Source organism: Sinocyclocheilus grahami, unplaced genomic scaffold (genome assembly GCF_001515645.1).
Source record: "Sinocyclocheilus grahami isolate Dianchi unplaced genomic scaffold, SAMN03320097.WGS_v1.1 scaffold972.1, whole genome shotgun sequence".
Classification (NCBI taxonomy): domain Eukaryota; kingdom Metazoa; phylum Chordata; class Actinopteri; order Cypriniformes; family Cyprinidae; genus Sinocyclocheilus; species Sinocyclocheilus grahami.
The window spans coordinates 104,859-132,082 of record NW_015506151.1 but is presented as its reverse complement, the minus strand read 5'-3'; the positions used below and the strand labels follow the sequence as shown (position 1 = coordinate 132,082).

At 36.8% G+C, this 27,224-nt stretch overlaps 1 protein-coding gene across 1 annotated transcript in view; it reads left to right on the top strand.

Annotated features, from left to right (window-relative positions):
* Positions 1 to 24,427, top strand: part of LOC107564969 (nesprin-3-like) — a 35,554-nt gene extending 11,127 nt beyond the window's left edge. The window contains exons 6-16 of the mRNA XM_016250158.1: positions 4,160 to 4,197; positions 4,592 to 4,766; positions 10,498 to 10,680; positions 12,958 to 13,101; positions 13,407 to 13,541; positions 15,178 to 15,339; positions 17,251 to 17,423; positions 17,876 to 18,401; positions 19,346 to 19,504; positions 21,902 to 22,075; positions 24,236 to 24,427. Coding sequence (XP_016105644.1) covers positions 4,160 to 4,197; positions 4,592 to 4,766; positions 10,498 to 10,680; positions 12,958 to 13,101; positions 13,407 to 13,541; positions 15,178 to 15,339; positions 17,251 to 17,423; positions 17,876 to 18,401; positions 19,346 to 19,504; positions 21,902 to 22,075; positions 24,236 to 24,427 — 2,061 coding nt within the window. The remainder of the gene's footprint in view (positions 1 to 4,159; positions 4,198 to 4,591; positions 4,767 to 10,497; positions 10,681 to 12,957; positions 13,102 to 13,406; positions 13,542 to 15,177; positions 15,340 to 17,250; positions 17,424 to 17,875; positions 18,402 to 19,345; positions 19,505 to 21,901; positions 22,076 to 24,235) is intronic.
* The last annotated feature ends 2,797 nt before the right edge of the window (positions 24,428 to 27,224 follow it).

The following is a 27,224-nucleotide window of genomic DNA, read 5'->3' as shown; positions in this document are numbered from 1 at the left end:
ACTTCACACATCCACCTACCCCCCCTGCAACCCATCTCCCTCCCTCTCCTACCATTCAACCTGCGCTTAAGGTATGTGTAGAGGATGTGAACCGGGTCTTCAGAAAACAGAAGACTAGAAAAGCTTCAGGCCCAGACGGTGTTTTACCTGCCTGTCTAAAAGTCTGTGCTGACCAACTGGCCCCCATTTTCACACAGATCTTCAACAGATCTCTGGAGCAGTGTGAAGTTCCCTGCTGCTTTAAATGCCCCACTATCATTCCGGTCCCCCAAAAAAACAAAATCACTGGACTTAATGATTACAGACCTGTTGCTCTCACGTCTGTGGTCATGAAGTTTGAGAGACTGGTCTTGGCCTACCTGAAGAACATCACTGGACACTTGCTGGATCCTCTTCAGTTTGCGTACAGAGCAAACAGGTCTGGGACATGTCAACATGGGACTGCATTACATCCTGCAACACCTCGACAGACCTGGGAATTATGCAAGGATCTTATTTGTTCAGCCTTCAATACGATCATGCCTGATCCTCTCTCAGCTAAAACTGACCCAGCTCTCCATGCCCACCTCCATCTGTCAGTGGATCACCAGCTTCCTGACAGACAGGCAGCAACTAAAAGACGTGAACAGTTGCAATTGATAGCGCCGCATATGGCTGCCTCGGTGTGGAGCTCTTCCATTTTTTTGCTGTTTTTGTTTGTTTGTTTGTTTGTTCTGTGTTTGGTCATTCTTTTACTATCAGTTTTACCAGACACGAAGTACTGGACATAAGGCAACACACACCAGACCAAATTTTTCTGGTTTTTGATTATTCAGACACTTTGTTGGATGTTCTACTCTGAGGGGCAGTGGTCCTATTCAAATGCGCACTCAGACGGAATCGAGGGAAGCATGTCGGCGTGCTGGTTAAGCTCCGTGAACGCGACTTCTGAACAGCGCTTCCTAGTATCCATCTAGCGAATCTCCAATCCCTTCCTAACAAAACGGATGAACTACTACTCCTCAAACAAGGACTTTTCAAAATCTACTGCATTGTGCTTCACTGAAACCTGGCTAAGTGAAGCTATTCCAGATAAAACATTACATCTGCCGGGCTTCCAGCTGTTCAGCAACGGTACTCAGACTCTTTTAATCATTCTTGGGGATTTTAATAATGCAAATCTCTCCTGTGAACTGCCAAATCACAGATCTAGTTCATCTTATACCGACCTACAAGCAGAAACTGAAATCAGCTAAACCTGTAATAAGGACTGTAAAAAGATGGACTAATGATCTAACTAACGTCATACATCAATTTCTGTGAGGACATTCTTATCATTCAATAATGATAAACCATGGTTTACTGGGAAACTTTGTCACACCAAAGAGGATGCTTTCAGCCAACGACCCGGCAACAGTCTGAACAGGCCTGAGGAACATCACCAAGTACAAGACACCACCCTTTAGTCTGTGGAGAATCAAGAACTGGCTGACGATCTGAATGTCTTTTACTGCCAATTGCGAAAAGCCCAGTCTCACACCCCACACCCGCTCTGATCTGCACTTCACACATCCACCTACCCCCCCTGCAACCCATCTCCCTCCCTCTCCTACCATTCAACCTGCGCTTAAGGTATGTGTAGAGGATGTGAACCGGGTCTTCAGAAAACAGAAGACTAGAAAAGCTTCAGGCCCAGACGGTGTTTTACCTGCCTGTCTAAAAGTCTGTGCTGACCAACTGGCCCCCATTTTCACACAGATCTTCAACAGATCTCTGGAGCAGTGTGAAGTTCCCTGCTGCTTTAAATGCCCCACTATCATTCCGGTCCCCCAAAAAAACAAAATCACTGGACTTAATGATTACAGACCTGTTGCTCTCACGTCTGTGGTCATGAAGTTTGAGAGACTGGTCTTGGCCTACCTGAAGAACATCACTGGACACTTGCTGGATCCTCTTCAGTTTGCGTACAGAGCAAACAGGTCTGGGACATGTCAACATGGGACTGCATTACATCCTGCAACACCTCGACAGACCTGGGAATTATGCAAGGATCTTATTTGTTCAGCCTTCAATACGATCATGCCTGATCCTCTCTCAGCTAAAACTGACCCAGCTCTCCATGCCCACCTCCATCTGTCAGTGGATCACCAGCTTCCTGACAGACAGGCAGCAACTAGTGAGGTTGGGGAAACTCATATCCAGGACCCTCACTATCAGCACTGGTGCCCCTCAGGGATGTGTGCTCTCCCCACTGCTATTCTCCCTGTATACAAATGACTGCACCTCTAAAAACCCCTCTATCAAGCTCAGTCATCGGCCTCATCCAGGGCGGTGAGAAGTCTGCTTACAGACAAGGCTGTCTGGTGCAGCCTTAAAGGTTTAGTTCACCCAAAAATGAAAATTCTGTCATTAATTACTCACCCTCGTGTTGTTCCAAATAGGCCTGTCGCGATAATTAAATAACCGTCTAATCGCGATTATTTGATCTGAAACAACCGCGATTATTGTGCTTTACGACACAAGGGGGAGTCATACACCAAAAGAAACAGAAGAGCACCAGTTTGCTTTTCATGCACTGTATAGCCTATACAGGGCTCCAGACTCATTCTTCCCACTGGTCGCTCTTTTGCAAATAACTTTCTCAGCTGGTCGCACGAGCACATGATTTGGTCGCAATATTCTTTTTATTTTTTTTTTGCGCTACAACATGGGATTATTCAATGCATGCTGATGAACTTTTATCATAGTTTTTAGATATGGAAACAAAAGTGGTTAACATTCAACCCGTTCTTTATCATCAGTAGTATTATTTGTGATTTGAATTTTGTGAATGGGAGTTTCTCTTTTGCTGTGTTAAGCCACGGGCTTCGGATGCTTTCACTTTCGAATTCGCGATCTTGTTGTCACTGTTTTGCTTACATACATCTATACACCTTTTAATTTTTTTAAGACTAAAACAAAAGATGGATTCATTGTTATTCTTAATTAAAAAGCACAACAACAATAAATCAGTAAGATACAATGACAAATTAGCTTACAAAACGTTTATTAACAAAAACGAATAAGATGAGGACACACCACATGCTGTATTATATAGCCTACCGACTAATAAATTACAGAATGTTTAGCAAACACTGAGGAATCAAATAAATAAATAAATAAAAGAGAGCCTCCATAGCGTAATGTGAGGTAAACAGCAAAGATAAGTTGTTCAAAAATGAAAAACAAAGAGAAAAGTAAAACTAACGGTGAGGGTGCTTGCATGTTTTCCCCCCCACAAGAATACCAGCATGTTCACCTTCTCTGGTTTAAGAAGCGGTCTTTTACTTGACTTTAACTTGAAAACCATTCATTGTTTCCTCAATATGCCCGTCATTTTTGCTGCGCGCACCTTTGCGCTCGTGCTGACACGGCGAGTATTCTCTCTAAGCGCTGTTTCGTTATGCTTTCAGTTTCATTTGATGTTTCTCATATGCAACAGAAATTGCAGCGCTTATGAGTTGACCAACGCAGTGGTCGCGCCAGTGCAACCGCACACAAAATTTAGTCGCACAGGCAGAAAAAATGGTCGCAGACTGGAGCCCTGCTATATCTTCTAAAGCCATTCCATATCTTAATGTGAGGGACAGAATTCAGGTTTACAGAAACTCGTGTTCCTTCTGCTGCAACTGTCAGTCATTCTCCGCTCAGCATTCAAACAGCACGTCACGTTCAGTGATGACAGTCAGTACAGCAAAACTCTCTCTCCAAGATGATATATTTCCATTATAATACTTTAAGTTAAGGAAGGAAGGAATTATCACAAACAGAAAAATTATTAGAAGCCTTTCTTTTTCTCATGATTTCTATCTTATATTCATGAATGTATTTTGTAAGAATACAAATAGTTAACAGAATAAACATGTTTAAATTGTATAATGGGATAAATTATACAGTCAGCTAGTTTAATTTCATAGCTTATATATTTTTATTCAGATGTAGTTTTTCTCTGTAATGAGGACGTGAGTATTTATTGGATTGCGTTTAACAAAGGGTTTAAAAGAGTGACCATTAGTTCCACAAACACAGTATTGATATTCTGTAGTGGTGTAGAAAAAATAGCGCTGGTGTTGGATCGGTATTGGCCAATTCTTAGAATTTGGAGTACTCTATGTAATCTTACACTGCACAATAATAACTCGAAAAGATTATGCTAGCAGTGGTGAAAGAGTACCAGAGGTGAGCAGCAACCACACACATGCAAAGAGCCTCTGGCAAAGGAGGAATGAGGCGAGGAGAAATACTTTGATGGATATTTTATTAATCATTAGCTATTGATAATGTCGTTGGTAAACATTCTGTCATGCAGACACAATTGGAGGCTCGTCATGTAGGTTTCCGTCCTCATTGTGTTACTGTCAGCGTGATGTCACTTACACAAGTCTAGTCAGCTGTAAACAACGTGTATCCTAAAAGAGTGCCAATGTAAGCACTTCAAACAATTAGTGCATTGCACACAGGATTTACTGCATTTCTTTATTCATTAGTTTTGTGGCAGCCATCTGTTGAAAGCTCTGTAAGCTCATACTGTATAGGACTACTAAGTAGAGTTGTTTTGTGTTTCCTGTTGCAGTGTGAAAGGCAGATCTTTCAGGCTGTCCTCTGAGAGCGAGATGGCTCTTCGGCAGATACTGCAGGATCCTCTGTATGGCTTCAGCCAGTGGAGTCAGGTGGTTTCTCAGGTCCTGGAGGCCTCCGCTGAGGTGACAGATTTCTCCCAAATCGCTCTGCTCGTGCAGCATATTGAGGTAAATTATATACACCTTCAAGTAGCTTTCAACAAAAGGTTTTATTCTTGTGCAAAGAGGTGGAGTAAAAAAATTGTCCCTCTAGATACACTACAATTCAAAAGTGTGGGTTAGTAAGATTTTTTATGGCTCATATGGTAATCATTTTATTTGTGCTGGTCTTAAATTTTATTTAAAAAAGTCTGCAGATACCCTGAATTAAATGCTAATCATTTGAACTTTGTTTCATCAAAGAATCCTGGAGAAAAAAAAACATGTCATGGTTTTCACAAAAATATTGAGCAGCACAATGGTTTTCAACTTTAATAATAACTAAATCAGCAACTTCGAATGATTTCTGAAGGAACACGTGATACTGAAGACTGACGTAATGACTGCTGAAAATTCAGCTTTGCCATCACAAGAATAAATTGCATTTTAAAATAGAAAACTCATGGTAAATTGTAATAATATTTCACAAGATTACTGCTTTTACTGTATTTTGATCAAATAAATTCAGCTTTGATGAGCATAACAGACTTCTTTCAAAAACATAAAAAATCACAAAACTTTGAACAGTAGTGTGTAAATAATGTGATGCATGATGCATATTTACACTCTTATTTAGTAAAGAACTGTATGTGAATCAAATATTTAACAGGACTTTTTTCCTGCTAGTATGGCCCCTTCCAAAATGGTCAAATAAACAAATTAATTAAAAATAAATTAAGATTTTTTTTTTTATAAGATTATTTGCAATAATAGCTGGAAGCTGTATATAGTTATGTAACTCGATAGATTTAAATTCATAAACATACTTGCTGTTAAATGAGGGCATACAGCGCAAAACGATTTCTAATTTATTTCAAATTTTTTAGCCCATTCTAAGTAGGGGTGGAACGGTTCAACTTTCTCACGGTTCGGCTTGTATCACGGTTTTAGAGTCACGGTTTCGGTACGGTTCTGTATGTGCTATGTTTAGGGAAAAACTATACTGTCAAATAAAAATAAAGAAAATAAGAATAATCGATCTAACTACAAGCAACAGCACAAATACATACAAAAGAGTTGAGGCGAGGAGAAATACTTTGATGGATATTTTATTAATCATTAGCTATTGATAATGTCGTTGGTAAACATTCTGTCATGCAGACACAATTGGAGGCTCGTCATGTAGGTTTCCGTCCTCATTGTGTTACTGTCAGCGTGATGTCACTTACACAAGTCTAGTCAGCTGTAAACAACGTGTATCCTAAAAGAGTGCCAATGTAAGCACTTCAAACAATTAGTGCATTGCACACAGGATTTACTGCATTTCTTTATTCATTAGTTTTGTGGCAGCCATCTGTTGAAAGCTCTGTAAGCTCATACTGTATAGGACTACTAAGTAGAGTTGTTTTGTGTTTCCTGTTGCAGTGTGAAAGGCAGATCTTTCAGGCTGTCCTCTGAGAGCGAGATGGCTCTTCGGCAGATACTGCAGGATCCTCTGTATGGCTTCAGCCAGTGGAGTCAGGTGGTTTCTCAGGTCCTGGAGGCCTCCGCTGAGGTGACAGATTTCTCCCAAATCGCTCTGCTCGTGCAGCATATTGAGGTAAATTATATACACCTTCAAGTAGCTTTCAACAAAAGGTTTTATTCTTGTGCAAAGAGGTGGAGTAAAAAAATTGTCCCTCTAGATACACTACAATTCAAAAGTGTGGGTTAGTAAGATTTTTTATGGCTCATATGGTAATCATTTTATTTGTGCTGGTCTTAAATTTTATTTAAAAAAGTCTGCAGATACCCTGAATTAAATGCTAATCATTTGAACTTTGTTTCATCAAAGAATCCTGGAGAAAAAAAAACATGTCATGGTTTTCACAAAAATATTGAGCAGCACAATGGTTTTCAACTTTAATAATAACTAAATCAGCAACTTCGAATGATTTCTGAAGGAACACGTGATACTGAAGACTGACGTAATGACTGCTGAAAATTCAGCTTTGCCATCACAAGAATAAATTGCATTTTAAAATAGAAAACTCATGGTAAATTGTAATAATATTTCACAAGATTACTGCTTTTACTGTATTTTGATCAAATAAATTCAGCTTTGATGAGCATAACAGACTTCTTTCAAAAACATAAAAAATCACAAAACTTTGAACAGTAGTGTGTAAATAATGTGATGCATGATGCATATTTACACTCTTATTTAGTAAAGAACTGTATGTGAATCAAATATTTAACAGGACTTTTTTCCTGCTAGTATGGCCCCTTCCAAAATGGTCAAATAAACAAATTAATTAAAAATAAATTAAGATTTTTTTTTTTATAAGATTATTTGCAATAATAGCTGGAAGCTGTATATAGTTATGTAACTCGATAGATTTAAATTCATAAACATACTTGCTGTTAAATGAGGGCATACAGCGCAAAACGATTTCTAATTTATTTCAAATTTTTTAGCCCATTCTAAGTAGGGGTGGAACGGTTCAACTTTCTCACGGTTCGGCTTGTATCACGGTTTTAGAGTCACGGTTTCGGTACGGTTCTGTATGTGCTATGTTTAGGGAAAAACTATACTGTCAAATAAAAATAAAGAAAATAAGAATAATCGATCTAACTACAAGCAACAGCACAAATACATACAAAAGAGTAAAGATATAAATAAAATAAACAGTGATTTCAGTTTTTTTTTTTTTTGATAGGTCTAACATTATTTTTTAGGTACAGGAATTGAATAAAGTAATGAAATGTAAAACAGCATTGCATATTTGACTGTATAAATTAAAGATTAATCTTTATTAAAGTTACAAAATCTATTCAATCAAGAGCAGTGAGTGATTTCTTTGTTGTTGCCGTTTTAAGAAATTGCTGTCACTTTAAGACACTGTAAGTACGTTCAGCCGGCTATGTCTGCTATAGGATACTTAACAAGATGGGCATTTTGACATAATTTTTGTGTGAATTTGTCCATTTAAATACAATACTTCAGAGAGAGCTTAATATTGGCACAGGTTTGCGCGCTTCGGATGAGCGCACGCACAAATATTCTCACTACGCGCGCGAGCTCGTGTCCTCTGGCTCTTAAAAGTTTAAACTGGCAAAGCTTACATGAGTTACACTCTGAATTAGGGATGTCAACGATTAATCGATGATCGATTAATTGTCGATAAGAGATGCAATCGATTAAAGCTATCATGGTCGATTAAGTCATTTAATTTTGGACTGCGTGCGGCTCATGCGCAAAACACGTGCGAGCGGCTGTGAGTAACAGTGACGGTATATAAATGCATCATCATTCACTCATAATTACAAATTAAGCTTTTAATGTGATTTAAACTTTAAAAGTAAATTAAAATAGAAACAACACAAAGTTCTTCAACATGGAATGGAATACAATAGAAATGTAGTAACAGTCATTTCCCCAGATAATTGTTTCATATTTGAAATGTAGGCTATATGGGCTCAAACGGCATCCAAAAGCATGGTTGCGATGTAAGGTTTTCCAGCTAACCAAATATTCCTCCAATAAACAAAACTTTTATACCACACTTGTCATAATCAGAGCTTATGGCAAAGCTTACATGAGTTACACTCTGAATTAGGGATGTCAACGATTAATCGATGATCGATTAATTGTCGATAAGAGATGCAATCGATTAAAGCTATCATGGTCGATTAAGTCATTTAATTTTGGACTGCGTGCGGCTCATGCGCAAAACACGTGCGAGCGGCTGTGAGTAACAGTGACGGTATATAAATGCATCATCATTCACTCATAATTACAAATTAAGCTTTTAATGTGATTTAAACTTTAAAAGTAAATTAAAATAGAAACAACACAAAGTTCTTCAACATGGAATGGAATACAATAGAAATGTAGTAACAGTCATTTCCCCAGATAATTGTTTCATATTTGAAATGTAGGCTATATGGGCTCAAACGGCATCCAAAAGCATGGTTGCGATGTAAGGTTTTCCAGCTAACCAAATATTCCTCCAATAAACAAAACTTTTATACCACACTTGTCATAATCAGAGCTTATAATTTGTAAATAAATAATTGCTGGATTCAAAACAGCAATTAAAAGTCGCTGTGACCGACACTGACAACACATTTTCCTGGAGCATTCAATGATGTCACTAAACGGTGATGCCACAACTTCAAGCATCGTTCACGAGTTTCTGCATAGACCTAACTAGCCTAGAGCACAGGTTTTCAAGCCCTGGGACAAAATGGGATGCTTTAAGGAAAATGTATAGCATATGTAAGTAATAGGCCTAAAATAAAAATAACAGTTTTCATTTAAAAAAAAAGCAGATTTAAAACAGAAGTGTGACACGGTGCTCCATAAACAAGTTCACGGAATGGAAAGGATGACAACGCGCGTTCTGTTTGTTTGCTTTATTTAGCAAAAGCACAAATCTGTTTTTTATTGTGTGAGTGTGCAAAAATAAAAGTAAACACTTTTGCGGATTATATCTTAGGCCTACTCCAAAAATGGAGTGTGTGCACCTCACGCGCACACACCCCACATATTCTAGCAATTCAAACTTACATCGCAGTCTGTTCATTATCAAAATAAATGCAGTCAACCAAACATATAAAAGGTTACACTGGTCAGTTTAAATAGACCGTAGTATACCGGTCCACTCTGCTCTTATGCCAAGGACTTTTTTACTCGTGAAGAGGATGATGTTTTCCGTCTATATGCGAATGAGTGTAAAGTACAAGCCTAGTTTACATTATAAATAATAGTTTAACATTCAAATACATTGCAAATATGGAAACATTTGGATTTGTGCCGAATGAGACGTGAGTAATAAGCTCCAAATACATCTAGCCAAACCCACGCTCGAGCCGTCTCGTACACGCACGCATGCACTGTCACGATCTAATGCACTGTAAATGCCGGATTTTTAAAAACCTGCCGCAACGCAAAAATTCAAAATCGGACATTTTCCGGAACAGGATCCAGCAGGATCAAATTAAGTACTGGTCATAATACTCGCATTATAATGTTTGATGTGAGCAACAGTGTGTTTTGCTGCAGAAGCGCCGATGGAAGCGGTTCACTGACTGCGCAGCACTGCCACACGCGCCACAGTTACGTTTGGGATCATTTTATTTTAAATGCCATAATGTCAGTTGAAAACATTGCAATAGTGTTTTAAAATACAATAACGGGCACCACGAAACCATTTAAAGAGGCGTGTTCAGCGGTCTCCGTGTCGGGATAGGAAACAGTCAACAAAGTAAAATGATCTTAAACGTACGGCGCGCTCTCTTCGTTTGATCAAATGATCATATTAATCACACTTATTCATTTTACAATCCTGCTACTAGCATTTTATTCAGACTAAAACCCCTTTAATTCGGGTGAGAAAGCTGGGGTTTTTTTGAGTGGCTTTTGCACATACTGTCATGCCGGTGACTGCGTGCTGCTGCAATAGACGCATTTTGCTGCATTAAAGTTAACGATTAATTGATCGTTAACTTAAACGACGATCGATCATGGAAATGATCGAAAATTGACATCCCTACTCTGAATGTTGTGATATTTTCCCGTTCAGCATTTTTGACACCTGATTTACACTGTTTTGAGAAAATAAAGATTATAGATCCAGTTTATGCTACAATCTGTTGTGGATATGATCATATTGTTTTTAAGCATTTGCAGTTCTTTTTGCCTTAATTCTGTGTTAATGCTTTGTTCTCTTTGTAGTTATTGAGTGTGCTCTTTCTTCTTTTGTTTTCTTCTTTGTAGAAGTTACTTAAAAACAGTGTGCAGCTCCAGGAGCGCTTGAGTTTGCTCCAGGTGAAGAGTGATCTGCTCAGCTCAGTTTTTGGCCAAGAAAAAGCTGATGATCTGTTGCAAGAGCTCAGAGGGGATGTGAGGAAGAGAGAGTTACTCCACAGCAATCTCCTAGAGTGCAAGAACCACCTGCAGGTACCCCGCCAGCAACAGCTTAAAATTTTACTGCTGTATGTACAGACTGTAAATGCCTGAGCTACATCAATTCTCTTTACCCCGCCATTAGCCATAACATGCATAGTCTCGCATAACAGAAAATGTGGGCAACGTTAAAGGTGTCATATGATTTTTCCTTTCTCTTTGGAGTGTTACAAGCTCTTTGTGCATAAAGAAGATCTGTAAAGTTGCAAAAACTAAAGTCTCAAATTCTCAAAGTTAAGAGTCAACCACACCTACCTAAAACAGCTCGTTCTAACACGCCCCCACATGTCTACGTCACGATGTGGGAAGATTTGCATAACGCCGCCCAAATGTTCACGCAAAGAAAGAAGGCGTAACTTTTATTCTCGCTGTAGTATTGTTGTTGCCGCCGCCGCCGCCATGTCGTGAAGGCGCTGTGTGTTTCATTGTGAAAGTGAAACTACTTTGTTTGGCCTTCCAAAAGAGGACGATATCTGCTTCGTCATGCCTGGAGCTGATCCGTGCTGGTCGCTGAGGAAATACATCAACTTCACGCTGTCGATCGCCGGTTCGGCTTTCACCGTGCACGAAGCGGAGTCCAGCCCGGGGTCGTCACATGTGGTTGCCGCAAGCCAGCCGGCCGCTCCTTCGTCAAATACCCGCTGTGTGTGACGCTGTGTGTTTCGTTGTGAAAGCGAAACTACTTTGTTTGGTCTTCCAAAAGAGGACACGACTAGAAATCAGTGGTTAAGTTGTATTTACTTACAACACTGTTCCAGAACAGTTCAACCCAAATATTCAGATGTGTGCAGCGCATTTTATGGAGGACTGTTTCCTGATCCTAGTAGAGTAGACTACAGTGCCAGCTGTTCTGACTCACAGACTGTAAGTAAGTTTTTTATATTGAAAGAATTTGCCACTGACGATGCAAACGCGAGTTTTGAGCAGTGTAGAGTAGTGCTTTTTGTTTGTCATTTCTCTGATCACAAATGCAGTCATGGTTTTATGTTTACGCGGCGCGATGCAATGCAACGCGTAAAAAGACAGTATAAATCAATATAATCCGTAATTATGTCCCCACTGGATGCAACAAATGCCTCGTTTATAATGGGTTTTAATGTTTTTGTCTCGTCGCTCCGGCCGGGACACGGCATCACAGTATGGTATGGGCGTAACATTTCTGTCACACGCTTGAGGTATTCGACCAATCACAATGCACTGGATAGCTGGCCAATCAGAGCACACCTCACTTTTCAGACCGATGAGCTTTGTAAAAATCGACGCGTTTCAGAAAGGCGGGGCATAGAGGAGAAACAATAATGTACAGTATGTGGAAAATAATGTGTTTTTTGAACCTTCAACCGCATAAACCCATTTCATTACACCAAATACACAAAATAATGTTCTTTTTAGCAACGTCATATGACCCCTTTAATACATATCATGTCCGGCAGAAAAAAAAGACGCCCTGTTTATTTGTCTAAATGTATGCAGGGAAATTTTTTTAAATTTTTTTTATTTTTTAAAGTTACTTTATTCTTCATTAAATACCAATCCTTTAGGTGTTGTTTTAAATCAATAAGACTTGTTTTTCTTCATTAAATTATTATTCAGTAGCTTCTATATCACTTTCTCATAAATAGTTTGTTAAATGTTTTATTGTTTTTATTTTATTTTCAGATTATCTTGATATAAATGTATTCTTGTATCACCCACTGATATCTTATTTTATTTTATTTTCAGATCATCATGATATAAATGTTTTCTTATATCACCCACCTGATAAATTATTTTGTTTAAGTTATTTAATTTTCAGATTCCGATTATTATGTTATAAATGTATTGTTATATCACCCATTGATAGATTTGTTTATTTTATTTTCAGATTATCATGATATATATATATTCTTATATTGTCCACTGATAGATTAGTTTATTTTATTTTTGTTTTATATTTTATTCTCAGATTCTCATGATATAATGAATACTTATATCACCCACTGATAGATTAGTTTATTTTATTTTTGTTTTATATTTTATTTTCAGATTCTCATGATATAATGAATACTTATATCACCCACTGATAGATTATTTTATTTTATTTTCAGATTACCATGATATAAATATGTTCTTATATTGCCCACTAATAGAAATCTGTTCTGTCTGGCATTAGTAATAAAAATTAAAAATAGCGTTTTACAGTATTTCAAAAGGGATGCTGATCCCTGTCTTAAACTTTATACATATTGTCTAAACATCCCAAACCATGTGGTATCCTATGAATGCCCTTAGGGTTTGATATCAAAGACAAAGGACTTTTCTGACGCCTATGACTCCATACACAAAAAACTGACCTCCATAAAGGAGAGGTTCATCATGACGGATGGACTTCAACCTGATATTCTTACCAAGAAGACCCAGGCTGACCAACTCAGGGTGAGCAGCAGAGGATATAGCTGTTTCCGACTTCAAAAATGTTTTGCTTTTTGAGCTTCTTTTTAAACAGCTGTTTTGGTTTTAATCTCTGCATGTGGTATGCTGTAGATGTACAGTGACTTTTGATTAGATCGTCTTGCGGCACACACTAAAAGAGTCATGTGAATAATTTAAGGAGCTAGGTGTTATGTCACGCTGAGCTCAATGTGTTTGCGCTGGTTGATCAGAGTGGCTTGTCCGGGTGTGAGCGGGAAAGACTCGCTAGTGGCATACTGAATGTAAAATGAGTGTGCATCTTTCTGCAGGTCATTAGAAAGGACTTGGAAGATTGTGAAGCCCATATCATAGCTCTCGAGACGCTGGTGTCATCCAGCCCTGCAAACAGGACAAAGTTTGAGCGTCTGTATGCGGACTGGAAATTGTTTTATAAGGCAGTTCGGGTGAGATTTGTTCTGCTCAAGATTCTTCGAATTCCTTGTCTATGGTTGTAAATTTATTTCAAATTGTAGTTCATCCAAAAATGAAAAATCTGTCATCAATTAGTAACCCTCATATTGTTCCAAAGTCTCTTTTGCTCACTCACTAAGACTGTATTTTAGTGCTGTCAAACGATTAATCGCGATTAATCATCCAAAATAAAAGTTTTTGTTTACATAATATATGTGTGTATACTGTGTATATTTATTATGTATATATAAATACACACATATACATAGTATATATATATTTTAAATATATCCATGTATTTCCATGTATATATTTATATTCATATAATTTATATTGTATATAAATATTTTAAATGTATAAACAACATATTTTTCTAAAATATATACATGCATGTGTGTGTATTTATATATACATAATAAATATACACATTACACACACATACATTATGTAAGCAAAAACTTTTATTTTGAAAGCAATTAATCGCGATTAATCGTTTGACAGCACTACTGCATTTATTTTATCAAAAGTACAATAAAAACAGTGATATTGTAAGATATTATTACAGTTTAAAATGACTATGAATGTTATCTGTTTTAATTCTTTTAAAATGTAATTTATACCTGTGATGGTAAAGCTGAATTTTCAGAAACCATTACTCCAGTATTCAGTGTCACATGATCCTTCAGAAATCATTCTAATATATTCTAATATGGGGTTCAAGAGACATTTCTTATTATTATTAGCATTGAAAACTGTTTTTACTGTTCGATGTTTTTGTGGAAACCATGATACATTTTTTTCATGATTTGTAGATGTATAGAATGTTCAAAAGAGCAGCATTTAATCGAATTAGAATTATTTTTAAATGGATTTGTTTTCATGGAAATGATTCTATGGGACAATCAATCAAAAAGATTTGTTACGGAATTTACAAAAGGGTGTCTAGGAATAAACATGAGAAAGCTTTTCTCAGAAGTGTAGTCTAGTCTAAATTTTAACCAATCATGTTATCATGCTCATGCATCACCCTTGCAACTGTATACATATTTTGTGAACCTGATTTATTACATCCTGTGCGCAGGCATCCATGATACAAAAGAAAAACAGTTGAAAAAAATTTGTTGAAAGAATTCAACAGTAACTGGGGCTAATTTATCTATGGAGTTAGGAATTTGAGAGCTGTAGCAGAGGAAAGATTTTCAGAGAGTAAATGATTTTTCCTTTTTGAAAGACCTATTCCTCATATTTTTATAATTAATTGATGGAAATACAAAATTCAGAATAATGAGGCTACATATCTTTCTACTAGCCACTTCAAAAATTCCCAACTTCACAAGTGATTTTGATTTAACCCTGAAGATCTGTGGAAACTGCTGTGATCACACCCCGGTTTCCATATCTCCCGCTGTGTGTTAATGATGATGATGATGATGAAGACGATGACTATGAAGGCCTTGGTCAAACCTCCTTATTTCAGTTTTAATGCACACTTGTGTCCCGAAGAGATTTTTTCTTTTTTCTTTTCGGAAAAGATACCAGAATTTATTGCGTTAAAATTTTTCTCACGTCTGTTTCGGGTTCATAATGTATGTGTGTATTTATGTGTATGTGTGTTGTTGTTCCTACCAGATGAAGGTGAATGAAAGTGAGGAGAACATTGCAGAACACGAGAGTTTCCATGACAATATTCTGAATATGGAGAAGTGGTTAATGATCATGAGACAGAAGCTAGAGTCGTTTCGCAGATCAAATGGGGAATGGAGCATCGATAACCGCCAGCATGAGGCTGAGGTACACCTATGAGCAACAATTTTGGCTTAGTTACTACAGTAAATATTAGTCTTATCAAGACTAGTACATGATATAAACATAACAAAGCTTCTGAAAGCTTTTTGCAATGTTTGATGGATCCAATTTTAATCTGTGATTTTAATATAATTATTATTATGATTATATTTTATTTATATAATTAATCTGTTGATTTATTTGTTCAATAATCCAAATGAAGAAGCAAAACATTTCTGTAAAATCATTTTGTTATAAAGCAAAACAACATTCAAACAATGTGCAAACTAGGCTTTAAACACTTTAAAAAACTTAAACAGCAAAAAAAGTTAAAATGTTTTTAACATTGTGTGCTAAAAAAGCATGTTATGATTTATATAAAGAGTTCATACACAGTTATGGAAAACCTGGAAATATCAGGCAATTAGAAATAAATTTCAGTCATGGAAATTAAGAAAAGCCTGTTGTAATTGGATAAAAAAAAATTGTAATCCTTGAATATAAGAATACAGACCAAACTAAATGATAATTAAACATTTGTTGTCAGCTATTTTTAGTGCTGGGCGGTATACCGGTTCATACCGAATTCCCGGTGTTTATTTTTGTTATGATATGAATTTTTTAAATGCCACAATTTATAATACAACTGCTTAAACAACGTTCGGAACACGACACTGTTTGAAGGGGGTCCCTTTTCACTGTTGCACTGTGGTGAGGGAACAGCTGTATGTGTTACTAAGCGTGACCGTTCCGAAACTGAAGCTGTAGAGCTAATAGAACGTGATGACACAGAAGAACTCATCCACATTGACCGCCACAAATATCCACCACCCCCTGCCATCAGCTCCCGCGTCTCTCACACACACGAGCGCGACTTAAGCACTAGATTGAGCAACTTTCAGACCCTTTTAGCGGCTTTTTTCCATAAAATATTCATATTGACAAACCTAGCGACTTTTTTGGATAAACCTTAACTATGGTTCAGTTGGAAGATTTTGCCAGTGCTGTCCCGCAAATGCGAGGTCCGACTTTCCCGGAGAATTGTCAGCTCTCTCGCCGTCTGTTTTGTGCAGTGAGTGGCAGAGAAGCAGTGCATTCAGTTGGTCGCACCGCAGCCGACTCATCAATAAATGAGTACAAAACAGCGTTTCCAAGCACCTGTCGCTTACTGATTATTTGGAATTATAAATATGAGCGTAGTTCGTCTGTTAATATCACATGCACTTTTTTGTTTGTTGTGTTTTTTTTAGTTTGTTACTCAGACCCAGGCAGCGCGCTGCATGAGACAAAAAAGAAATATAGCCAAAATAGCCGCTATTTAGTGTAGATGCATGTTGATTTTATCAGACAATGCCGTGATTATAAATGAGAGCGACTCCTGGTTAACATGTATGAAAAGGGGTCGTGTTTAGTCACTATTTAGTGTGGTATTTTTTGACAATATTCACTCATCATGACAGTAAAATAGGGAATTCTAAGTCATTATACTGCAGTATTTCCTCTCTCAATCAGTAGAAAATATGGTTAACACCCGGTCATGCATGAAAAAAAAATACCTTCATGTACCGTGAAACCGGTATAATTTAGAAAAATACCGTGATATAAATTTTTGGTCATACCGCCCAGCACTAGCTATTTTCATTATCACTTTTTTTTATCAGTTAATTGATGTAGCATTTGTATTTTGACAGAAATCATGAATGCCATGTTACATTTTTGTGAGATAAAAATTCTACACTTTAACCCATTTTATAAAGATATTTAACTATAGTCAAATATTGATGTTTTTCTATTAATCACTATTAGTTTCTTTGATTCTCTTGAGTCATGTCATAAAAGCAAATGAATGTTTGCCTGAGTATGCATGTCTTTGTAGTATTTTAGACTCAAACTTGATTCACTGTTGTTGTCCTCTAGAGGGCACTAGGAGAGTTTCCAGAGAAGGAGCTTCAACTTCATCAGACAGAGGCTCAGGGTCAGACCGTGCTGGCCAGAACCTCTGATGAAGGCAAAGTTCACATCCAGCAAGACCTTAAACGCCTCAGAGAGACCTGGATGTCCCTTCACACGCTTAGTCTCAATCCTTACAGGTTAGAAGAAGTAAGGCTTGCAGTTATATAGTGGGTGTTGATGGTATTAAATGAAGAAAAACTATGACTCAAGGAGCATAATTATGATATTTTGTCAGACCTGTTGAACAAGCCTCATATAAATTGCAGCAGACATATTTCACATTCTAATTGTACTGCACCCAGTTCACCTAGTCATCTTGATTTTAATTATTGTTGATTGCTTTGTGAATCAGTGCTGTGATCACACTATGTTTACTAGTCAGACGTTGAGGAAAAAGATCCAGAAATTTGCATTTACTCTTGAACAAAGTATTTTAAAGGTGATATGTGTAATATTTACATTTAAAATACTTCAAAATAGACATAATACCTGCTGATTAATTACTGACCTGGCCAGTGTATCTCACTTTTTTTTAAATAAAAATTAAATTTTTGACAACCTATTTATTTCTTTAACCATAACTTACTAGGCTTCTGAATGGACATGCTGCCACAGGCGACCAAGATCCCCTATTACAGAGAACCGAGTTTCTGGACAGATGGGCAGAAGGGCATCACCAGGGAATGGATTCAGACTTTGAAGTGGGACTTGCCAAAGGAGATGAAGGAACAGGCCAGCATCAGAGATCCTACCACGGGCCAGAATCAACAGGTCACCTACAGCTGGAGAGAAACATGGAAGCAAAACCAGATCGAAGACCAGGAGGTTCAGAGGTCTGGAGAAGAGAGTGGAGTTACCAAGACCAGTCCATGGATGATGAAGTGGATGCAGTCATATCTGGAGGTGACCGAAATGTGAACAGGAAGAGGATTGGGATGGACGAAGGTGACTTGCTCAGGAGCGGTGGTCAGACTGGGGAATGGGTTGAACAACACATACCTGGTTCTGGGATTGAAGACCTTGATATAAAAGGTAGATACAGCTTTTTAAGTGGGACTGACTCTGATGCACAGAAAAGGATGCGGCAGTCACAGATCCCCCCTGATGACACTCAGGTTAGGATGATTAAAATATGATTCTTGTTATTTTGTTATATCTTGTTATAAGGCTGAGACTTATATCAGAATAAAATACTTATTTTCCACCATAATTTGCAATAAATTCTTTAAAAATCCTACAATTTGATTTTCTGGATTTTTTTTCTCATTTTGTCTCTCATAGTTGAGGTATACGTATGATGAAAATTACAGGCCTCTCTCATCTTTTTACGTGGGAGAACTTGCACAATTGGTGGCTGACTAAATACTTTTTTTCCCCACTGTATGTGCAGTGATTTAATATCAGTGATTGCAATATAATTAAAATTCATAGTAAATATTCCAGTGCTTTTATTTGATGCCGTTTTTGGCCATGCTTTATAATATTTTGCCGTCTCTCCTTGTCTTGACTTGGTAGGCTATAATAAAGTCTTTGATTTAAACATAAGTAGCAAAATGGCCTTATAAATAGTAGGAACTGTCAAAGTTTCAAACCTTTTACAGGAATTACAGGAATAAATTGCATTTTAAAATGTATCAAAATAGTGAAAAAATTATTGAATTGCAATAATATTTCGCAATATTACTGTTTTTACTGTTTGAATAAATGTAGCCTTGGTGAACTTAAGAAACTTAGAAACTTCTTTTTTTTTTTTTAAACTCATTAACAAAATCATTTTGTTAATTTAGTGAAAAACGCAAGAAAAATGTGCCTTTATTATTTTAAACTAGATTTATACTTTAATTTACATTATTAAACATGTTGAGTCATACTCTTGAGTCTGGTGCTATTTCAGAGCAAATACGTAAAAAGAGATGTGCAATATCATCAAAAGACTTAGAAATAGAGATATTTTTTATTTTTTTTAGCTAGGTCATCCAGCCCTAAAACCACTATTATGCAAGCAGTGCCTAGGCTATAATCATAAATATAATCATGTCTCTTTTCATTTCTGCTGCAGATGGGCTCTCAGGGGCCCCACCATCTTGTTGATATGGAGTCCCAGAGGAGGGAGTTTGAAGCGTGGCTTCACAAGGAAAATGACAAACTCACAGGAATTCTGAACAACCAAAGATCCTTGAGCGATAAAGAACTGAGGATAAGACAGAATACACTCAAGGTTGGTGGGGTTTGAGTTTTTTTGCTTTCTTTTTTATGTTTTTGATTAAAGTTTCATGTGGAGTCCAAAATATCAAAAAGTGTTAGAGTAAAAAACAATCTTTTTTATAGCTTTGATGTCTTATTCAACAAAGCGCAGTGTAATGTTTTACTTTGATCACAAAGAACACACTGGATAATTTTCAGTATGTGAAGCTACATGTCTGTGGAAATCTTATGTGTTGTGTGACGTACATGCGTTTACATCAGTGCCATTGTGGTTGCAGATCTGTGAAGCTTTGAAAGACTTGTGCTCAGGTTTTACCCCAGGCTTGGAAAAATTCAAACTTCACAACTACCTGGAAGCTGTCATATCTGATGACAGTTGAACTGACAGCCACTGTGTCACATTGACTTTTTTTGTTCACAGCTCTGATTTGGGAAAGCTCTTGAATGGCAATTTATAGGTGGTCTTCCTGTTGAATATACCCTGAAACTACTTCAATCTTTTGCATATTGTACTCTGGGGGGAAAAAAAACACATTGAGATTATCTTCATTTAAAGGGTTCGTTCACCCAAAAATTTAAATTAGTCCATAAATTACTCACCCTCAAGGCATCCTAGGTGTATATGACTTTCTTTTTTCAGACATATCCAGTCGGAGTTATTTTAAAAATGGTCTTTGATCTTTCAAGCTGTTTAATGGCACTCAACGGGTGTTGCATGCATCAGTCCAAAAGAAGTTAAATAAAAAGCGCCCATCCATAAAAATGTCTCACACAGCTCCAGGGGGTGAACAAAGTCCTCCTGTAGCGAAGCGATGCGTTTTTGTAAGAAAAATATCCATATTCAAAACGTAATAATCACTTTAATCTAGCTTGTGCCAACAGTTGTACACGGAAGCAGCTCCGGGCGGATGACGTATGAGTTCAGCGTTGCGCATGCGTCGGTGAGTCTCGTGAAAACCAACGTTTGTTAACAGGAGCAAAGGAAGCAAAGTTTCCTTACTTTAGCAAAGGAAAACCAGTCTCCTCTTGGCTTATATCGAAATCCTCCGACATTCTTCTTTACAAATCCTCGTTTTGTTCTTCTAATAAGTGACCATTTTTTTTATTTGATCTCTCCCCTGCACTTCCGCGTTCGTCACTTCTGCATGCTCAAAGCCGACCTCATACATCATCCTCCCAGAACTGCTTCTGTGTACAACAGTGAGCGCAAGTTAGATTAAATTGATTATTACGTTTTAAATATAGTTATTTTTCTTACAAAAACGCATCGATTTGCTACAGGAGGACTTTGTTCACCCCCCCCCGGAGCTGTGTGAGACACTTTTTATTAAGGATGGGCGCTTTTTATTTAACTTCTTTTGGACTGATGCATGCAACACCTTGCTGAGTGCCATTAAACAGCTTGAAAGATCAAAGATCGGAAGACAATTTTTAATATACCTCCGACTGGATTCGTCTGAAAGAAGAAAGTCATATACACCTAGGATGACTTGAGGGTGAGTAACGTATGGGCTAATTTTCATTTTTTGGTGAACTAACCCTTTAATTAAATTTCCCCTACAGCTGACAAAGTGCCCAGATGCTTCAATGCTAAGACCTGACTTTATGTTTGCAGGAACTGCTTCCTTCTCCATTAATAACGGTTGCTAATTCAGACACACTTTTACTTATAGGCATAACTTAGAGATTGCCAGTATAATGTGCTCATAAAGTGTTAAAAAAATCTGTTGGATATTATTTCTATGTGGACATTAAATTACATTGTAAAGCATTTTTATCTGCCATTTTTTTTCTGTAAAGAAATTGTTAAATTACTCAGTAATGTCATTAAAAACTGATGACTGTGAAACAGATTTGCTTATCAGTCAACTGGAAAGATGAAAATATAAAGCAGCACATTTGGTTTCAGCATTAATAATGATAAGAAATGTTTCTTAAACGCCAAATTAGCATATTAGAATAATTTCAGAATTCTGTTGTAATGGTTGCTGAAAGTTCAGCTTTGCCATCAGAGGAATAAATTACATTTTTAAATATATTCAAATAGAAACAGTTATTTTAAATTATATTCATATTTCACAATACTTCAGTATTTACTGTATTTTTATTAAATAAAAGCAGCCCTGATGAGCATAAGAGTCTTCTTTCAAAAACGTAAAAAAAAAAGATAATCCAAACCCCAACCTTTTGAACAGTACTGTATTTGCATCACAAAAATTGCAAAAGCTTGTTTGATAATATTGTGAACATCAAATTTCTAAGGCAGGATTGGTCTGTAATGTTTTTTAAGCAAAGGGTTAATTTTGGATTCGAAATAACTGGATTATGATCCACAAATCTTTAACTACTACACCTACACAAACCCCTCATAGTAAATTTGTTGTGAAAATTATTATTATTATTTTTATAGGGTTTACATGCCGGTGTAGCCTGGGGTCAGAGTCAGTTCCAGAAGTTGATGGTCGGTCGGCAGAGTACGTCAGCAGAGGAGGACGTGGAACTAGAAGAGCTGCATTACCGCTGGATGTTATACAAGTCCAAACTTAAAGAGGCTGGTGACCTCAGAGGTCTGCTGAAACACAAGGTACAAAGAGAAAATCTGTGACCATTATTTTTCTTTTATTTATTTTAAAGTTTAATTTATTAATTTAATTAATTAATATTTTTTATTTATATTATATTGTATGAGATTAGATTGTATTTATAATAAAAATATTATTCAACTTTTATTAACTTTTATTTTATTATTATTATTCAACTTTCCCTCAGGAAGGTATGGGTACCTATTTTTCTTTACATTATATTTACATAGCTTTTTTCCCTTGTGCCATAAAAATGTATTTTTAATGTGAAGCCATAATTTTGACTCCCTTCAGTTTTTAAAAATAGTGAACAAAATTATTATATGATGAACACCAGGAAAGAGCTTTCTCGTACTTCTGCACTGTCTCTCAAACACCCAGAGAGAAAGAGTTCCCATGTTCCTCAGCTTTGATACAGTTAAATAGAAAGGGTTGTATAAAGTTCAGTTATCTCACAAACCGGTGCTCAGAGCGATGGCGGTTGTTGAGCAGTTGTGGGTGGACATTCACTCCCACAGTTCTACAGGAGCTTGAAAAACATCCTTATTTTTTCAGGTATTCATTTGTCTGTGTGAATTTGTTTTTCTGCATCCAGTGAGGATCTATATTCTTGTCAAAGAGTTTTTTGCAATGTCATGATTTGGAGGAATTATATGAGATTTATATGGAATTTTTCTCTATGTTATTGTTGGCAATTTAAAATTACTTTAAAAACTCAGAGAAGCACCTCTATAGCTTATTGTGTGTACATATTATTTTTGTAAAAAGTCTAGTGAGTCATCTACCGTGGCAACAAAGACTTTAGAAATACTAAGACAGTTCACCCATATAACCATGAGTGGGATAAATAGCAGCGCTTAATATTGTGGAATAAATCCCGTCTTCTAAATAAAAGAGCCATTCAACAATTGGAAAAGTCATTGCGTTACTGCAGGTCCAGTCGTGTCCTGAGATGAGTGCTTAGGACTACACATGCACATTGGCTGGGCCAACCTGAAATTTACGCATTTTAGTGCTTTTTGAGGACAAGAAACAATATTAATGGACAGTTCCTGTCAGATTTTATTGCTGATTTTAAATGTTATTTAAACATGTATGAGTTTAGCCAGCAGTTTTTGAGATTTCCCCACTCAAGTAGATAGGAGTTGGCCTTGCATGCCCAAAATAGCTGCTTGGAGGCACTGCAAATATGTCCAAGTGAACTGACTTTCCTTAAAGAGACTTTGACAACACTAAGTACAAAAACTTTTTAAAATAACATTTCAAAAATCCTTTTAGAATAAGATAAACCCAGAATGCATTGCAACAAGTTCACTCTGGGTTTTTATCCAAGAAAGGAAAAAAGTAGATTTTAGTGAGTTATTTTATTCATAACTGAAAAGCATCTGTAGAAAATTCTTCCATGTAATAAACATGGGCCAAAATACCAGCAACAGTGTGTGACAACCTTGTGAAGACTTACAGAAAACGTTTGACCTCTGTCATTGCCACCAAAGGGTATATAACAAAGTATTGAGATTAAATTTTGTTATTGACCCAATACTTATTTTCCACCATAATTTGCAAATAAATTCTTTAAAAATCCTACAATGTGATTTTCTGGATTTTTTTTTCTCATTTTGTCTCTCATAGTTGAGGTATACCTATGATGAAAATTACAGGCCTCTCTCATCTTTTTAAGTGGGAGAACTTGCACAATTGGTGGCTGACTAAATACTTTTTTTCCCCACTGTATGTGTGTGTGTGTGTAAAATATTTACCTTTTGTAGTGTTTAGTGTTGATTTTGTTTGTTTAAAATTATTGATTTTAATATAAGCTTTTCATCAATCACTTGTTTCAGATCTATAACTTGCGTGATTTTATTATATTTTTGGATTTTGCATGAAGAATAATGCATACTGACAGTGATGAGCAATGACCAAAGTAATTTAGTTTCAGTTGGATTTAGTGATTTGCTGCAGCAAAGTTGAGCAGTGACTGCAGTGAAACTAGCGTGATTTAAACTGTTGGACACTTGTAGTTGAGTAGAAACACCTACAGTGTTAGCATGCAACAGCACAGCTATTTGGTGACCTCCACAGTGAACGATCCTGTAGAAACTCAAGGTTTTGTAGTAGAGCCAATCAACATATGACGGCATCTGTGGTTGTGTGTGTTGCAGGCGAACAGTGGTCTCGGCTTCCTGTACCGTGTATGTCGCGTGGCTCTTCCTCTCCAGCTCCTGTTGTTGGCCCTGCTGCTGCTGGCCTTCCTGCTGCCCATGATGGACGAGGGCACCAGCTGTTCACTATCCAACAACTTCGCCCGCTCCTTCAACATCATGCTCCGCTACGACGGACCTCCTCCCACTTAAGCGTCAACAGCAGCTTTTTAAAAAAAACAGCAATCTGTGCTTGTGTTTATATAACAAATACTTATATTTTTTTATAATTGTTCCGTTAATGTTTGAAGTCATTTTATTCTTGGTTCTCAGCTGGTCTCGCTCCACCGTACACCCACCGGTGGACCCAGCAGATCAGAAAGCGTGTGTGTGTGTGTGAGAGAGAGAGTGAAAGTGAGTGGGTGGATGGATGGCATAGACACTCACAACCTGCTCGACATGATTCAAGCTGTTCATTTCTCGACAGGCGTTTGGAGAAGCCAGTGCAGCTTTTACAAAGAGCAAAACTCCCTTAAAGACATCTACTCAGGATCCATCGCAAGTCCCTCATATTTTTATGTTCGTTCTGTTGTTGCTAGTTACTAAAGTGATAGTTCACCAAAAAGAGATGTTCTGCCATCATTTACACAACCTCATGTTGTTCCAAACATGTTTGATTCACTTTCTTATGTGTAACACATTTTTTTTGTTTACAATGAAAGTCAATGGGGTCCAGTGTTGTTTTGGACCCCACTGGCATTCATCGTATGAATAAAAACAATAAAAAATATCTTGGTTGCAGACATGAGGGTGAGTAAATGATGACAGAATTTTAATTTCTGGCTGAGCTATTCCTATAAATAATTTTAATACTATGGTATGTCTTATGTTTAAACGGAATTGTGCATGTTTTTATTCATACCACTTTAAAATCTTTTATTTGTTGTTTTACTCAGGCCTCTCAAGAACTAAACTGTTTGATGATAGGATATAACTTGTCACTGTGTTGCGGGTATTTATTCTGATGTCATAGATAAGACTATCATCTAAAAGTTTTGAAACTATAAGCTCCGTTTGAAATGTTCTTCATATATTGGAGAGTTTTAGAAGTGGAAAAGGTCAAAATCAACACAGACATTCCTGTATCACTCCATAGCAAAGGTGCTGTGCACATGCGATCATAGAATAGAGAGCTTTCTTTCAACGTTTTTTGGAAGTCGTGATTGCAGAATGACATTGTTGAGCTTTAAGACTGAGTTTTGGCATTGGTTTGCCTCTGATTGTTGTTATAGGTTATTGTAAGTGTTTTGCAGGCATAGATTATGAAGTAAAAATATCCCTGTTTGGGGAGAATGTCCTTTTTTTGAACAGAATGTTGGAACTCGGTGACATTATTGGTCTGTTTTTGTTTTCTTTCCTTTTTTTGAGAGCAGTGTCTCAGCTGGGATTTCTAAGGGCCCAAAACCATCAGAGGTTGAGTTCAGTTATTCTTTCAGGACTGCTTCTTTAAGGTCATGGTTTGATGGAAGGAATGGCTTGATTTATTTTTTTTCCAGAACAATGGCTTCTCTCACAAACACTCTGTCTTTCAGAGCTGGCAAAAAGTCAAATCCCTCTTTGAACGTATCCTTGAGCTTTATGTTTGCAGTGTTAGACATTTTATTTAGAGGCTAATTGCATGGCTTTACAGGTTTGAGTAGTATTACACACACACAATGCACTGAACTGCTTTTATCCTGTAGCAAAATGCCCTTTTCAAATTGTATTCAGACCTCTCTACATATCTCTCCTATGTTAAAACTGCAATTTCTGTTGACATGTGATCTAATGTTAAATGCATTAATAATAGTGCATGGTCAGAAAGAGACTTGACAGAAAATATGCTGCATTTTCTAAAAGAAACTGTAATGTCGAAGCTCGTGATATCAGTTTATTGCACTGCTTTATTGTTTGTATTTAAAGGAAAAATGTACCCAAAAATGAAAATTAGCTAAAAATGTACATGAGTTTGTTTCTTCATCGAAACGGATGTGGAGAGATTTAGCATTACATCACTTGCTCACCAATTAATCCCCTGCAGTGAATGGGTGCCGTCAGAATGAGAGTCCAAACAGCTGATTAAAAACATCACAGTAATCCACAAGTAATGCTCACGACTCCAGTCCATCAAGCACGTGATGTAATGCTACATTTCTCTAATTCTGTTCTGATCTAGAAACCTATCTACATCTTATAAGGCCTGAGGGTAAGTACATTTTCAGCAAATATATATTTTTGGGTGAACTATTTCTTTAAACTCTTTTTATGTCAATGCAAACCCTTTAATGATCTGTATTGGTTTCATCAATGATACTGTATGTTCCATTAGGCTGCAAATGCTAGACTGTACAAAATTCTGTTAAATGGTTCAGCTGTTATAAGATCACCGTATATAGCTAGTTTACAGCACTGTGTGCATGGGAGAGTTTTCTCATTAGATATCTTTGATTTGGGAAGAAAATTCTGGAAATTATTTTCAAAGACAGCAAAAAAAATTTGAATGAAAGCATGTAGGAATTATAGTGAGACTTCAAATGCATGAAGGGTTGTAAGACAATGTATTAACAAAAAAGGTTAAAGATTTATTTTATCATATTTTGGATGAAACTCATAATGTATCTGTAAACCGATAAATGTGTGTGTGTATATATATATATATATATATATATATACAGTATGAAGCTTATAACCAGTATTTTTGTATTTTACTCCAGGTAATAAACATGCAGTGCGTTTTCAGTACTGTTTGTGTTTCTTTTGTTGCTATGGACTTGAGATTGAATAGATAACTCTGTGACTCAATATCAAGATTTCCATTCTGAAAGCCAGTGATCCTCTTTTAGCAGGAAACGTATCTGTTTATCTTCATTAAGCATTAAACCAAAGCTGAACTGGTCTGACAAGATGTGCAATGATAATGAAACACAAAACCAGTGTGCAGGAGTGAATAAACATGCAATAGAGCACAGCT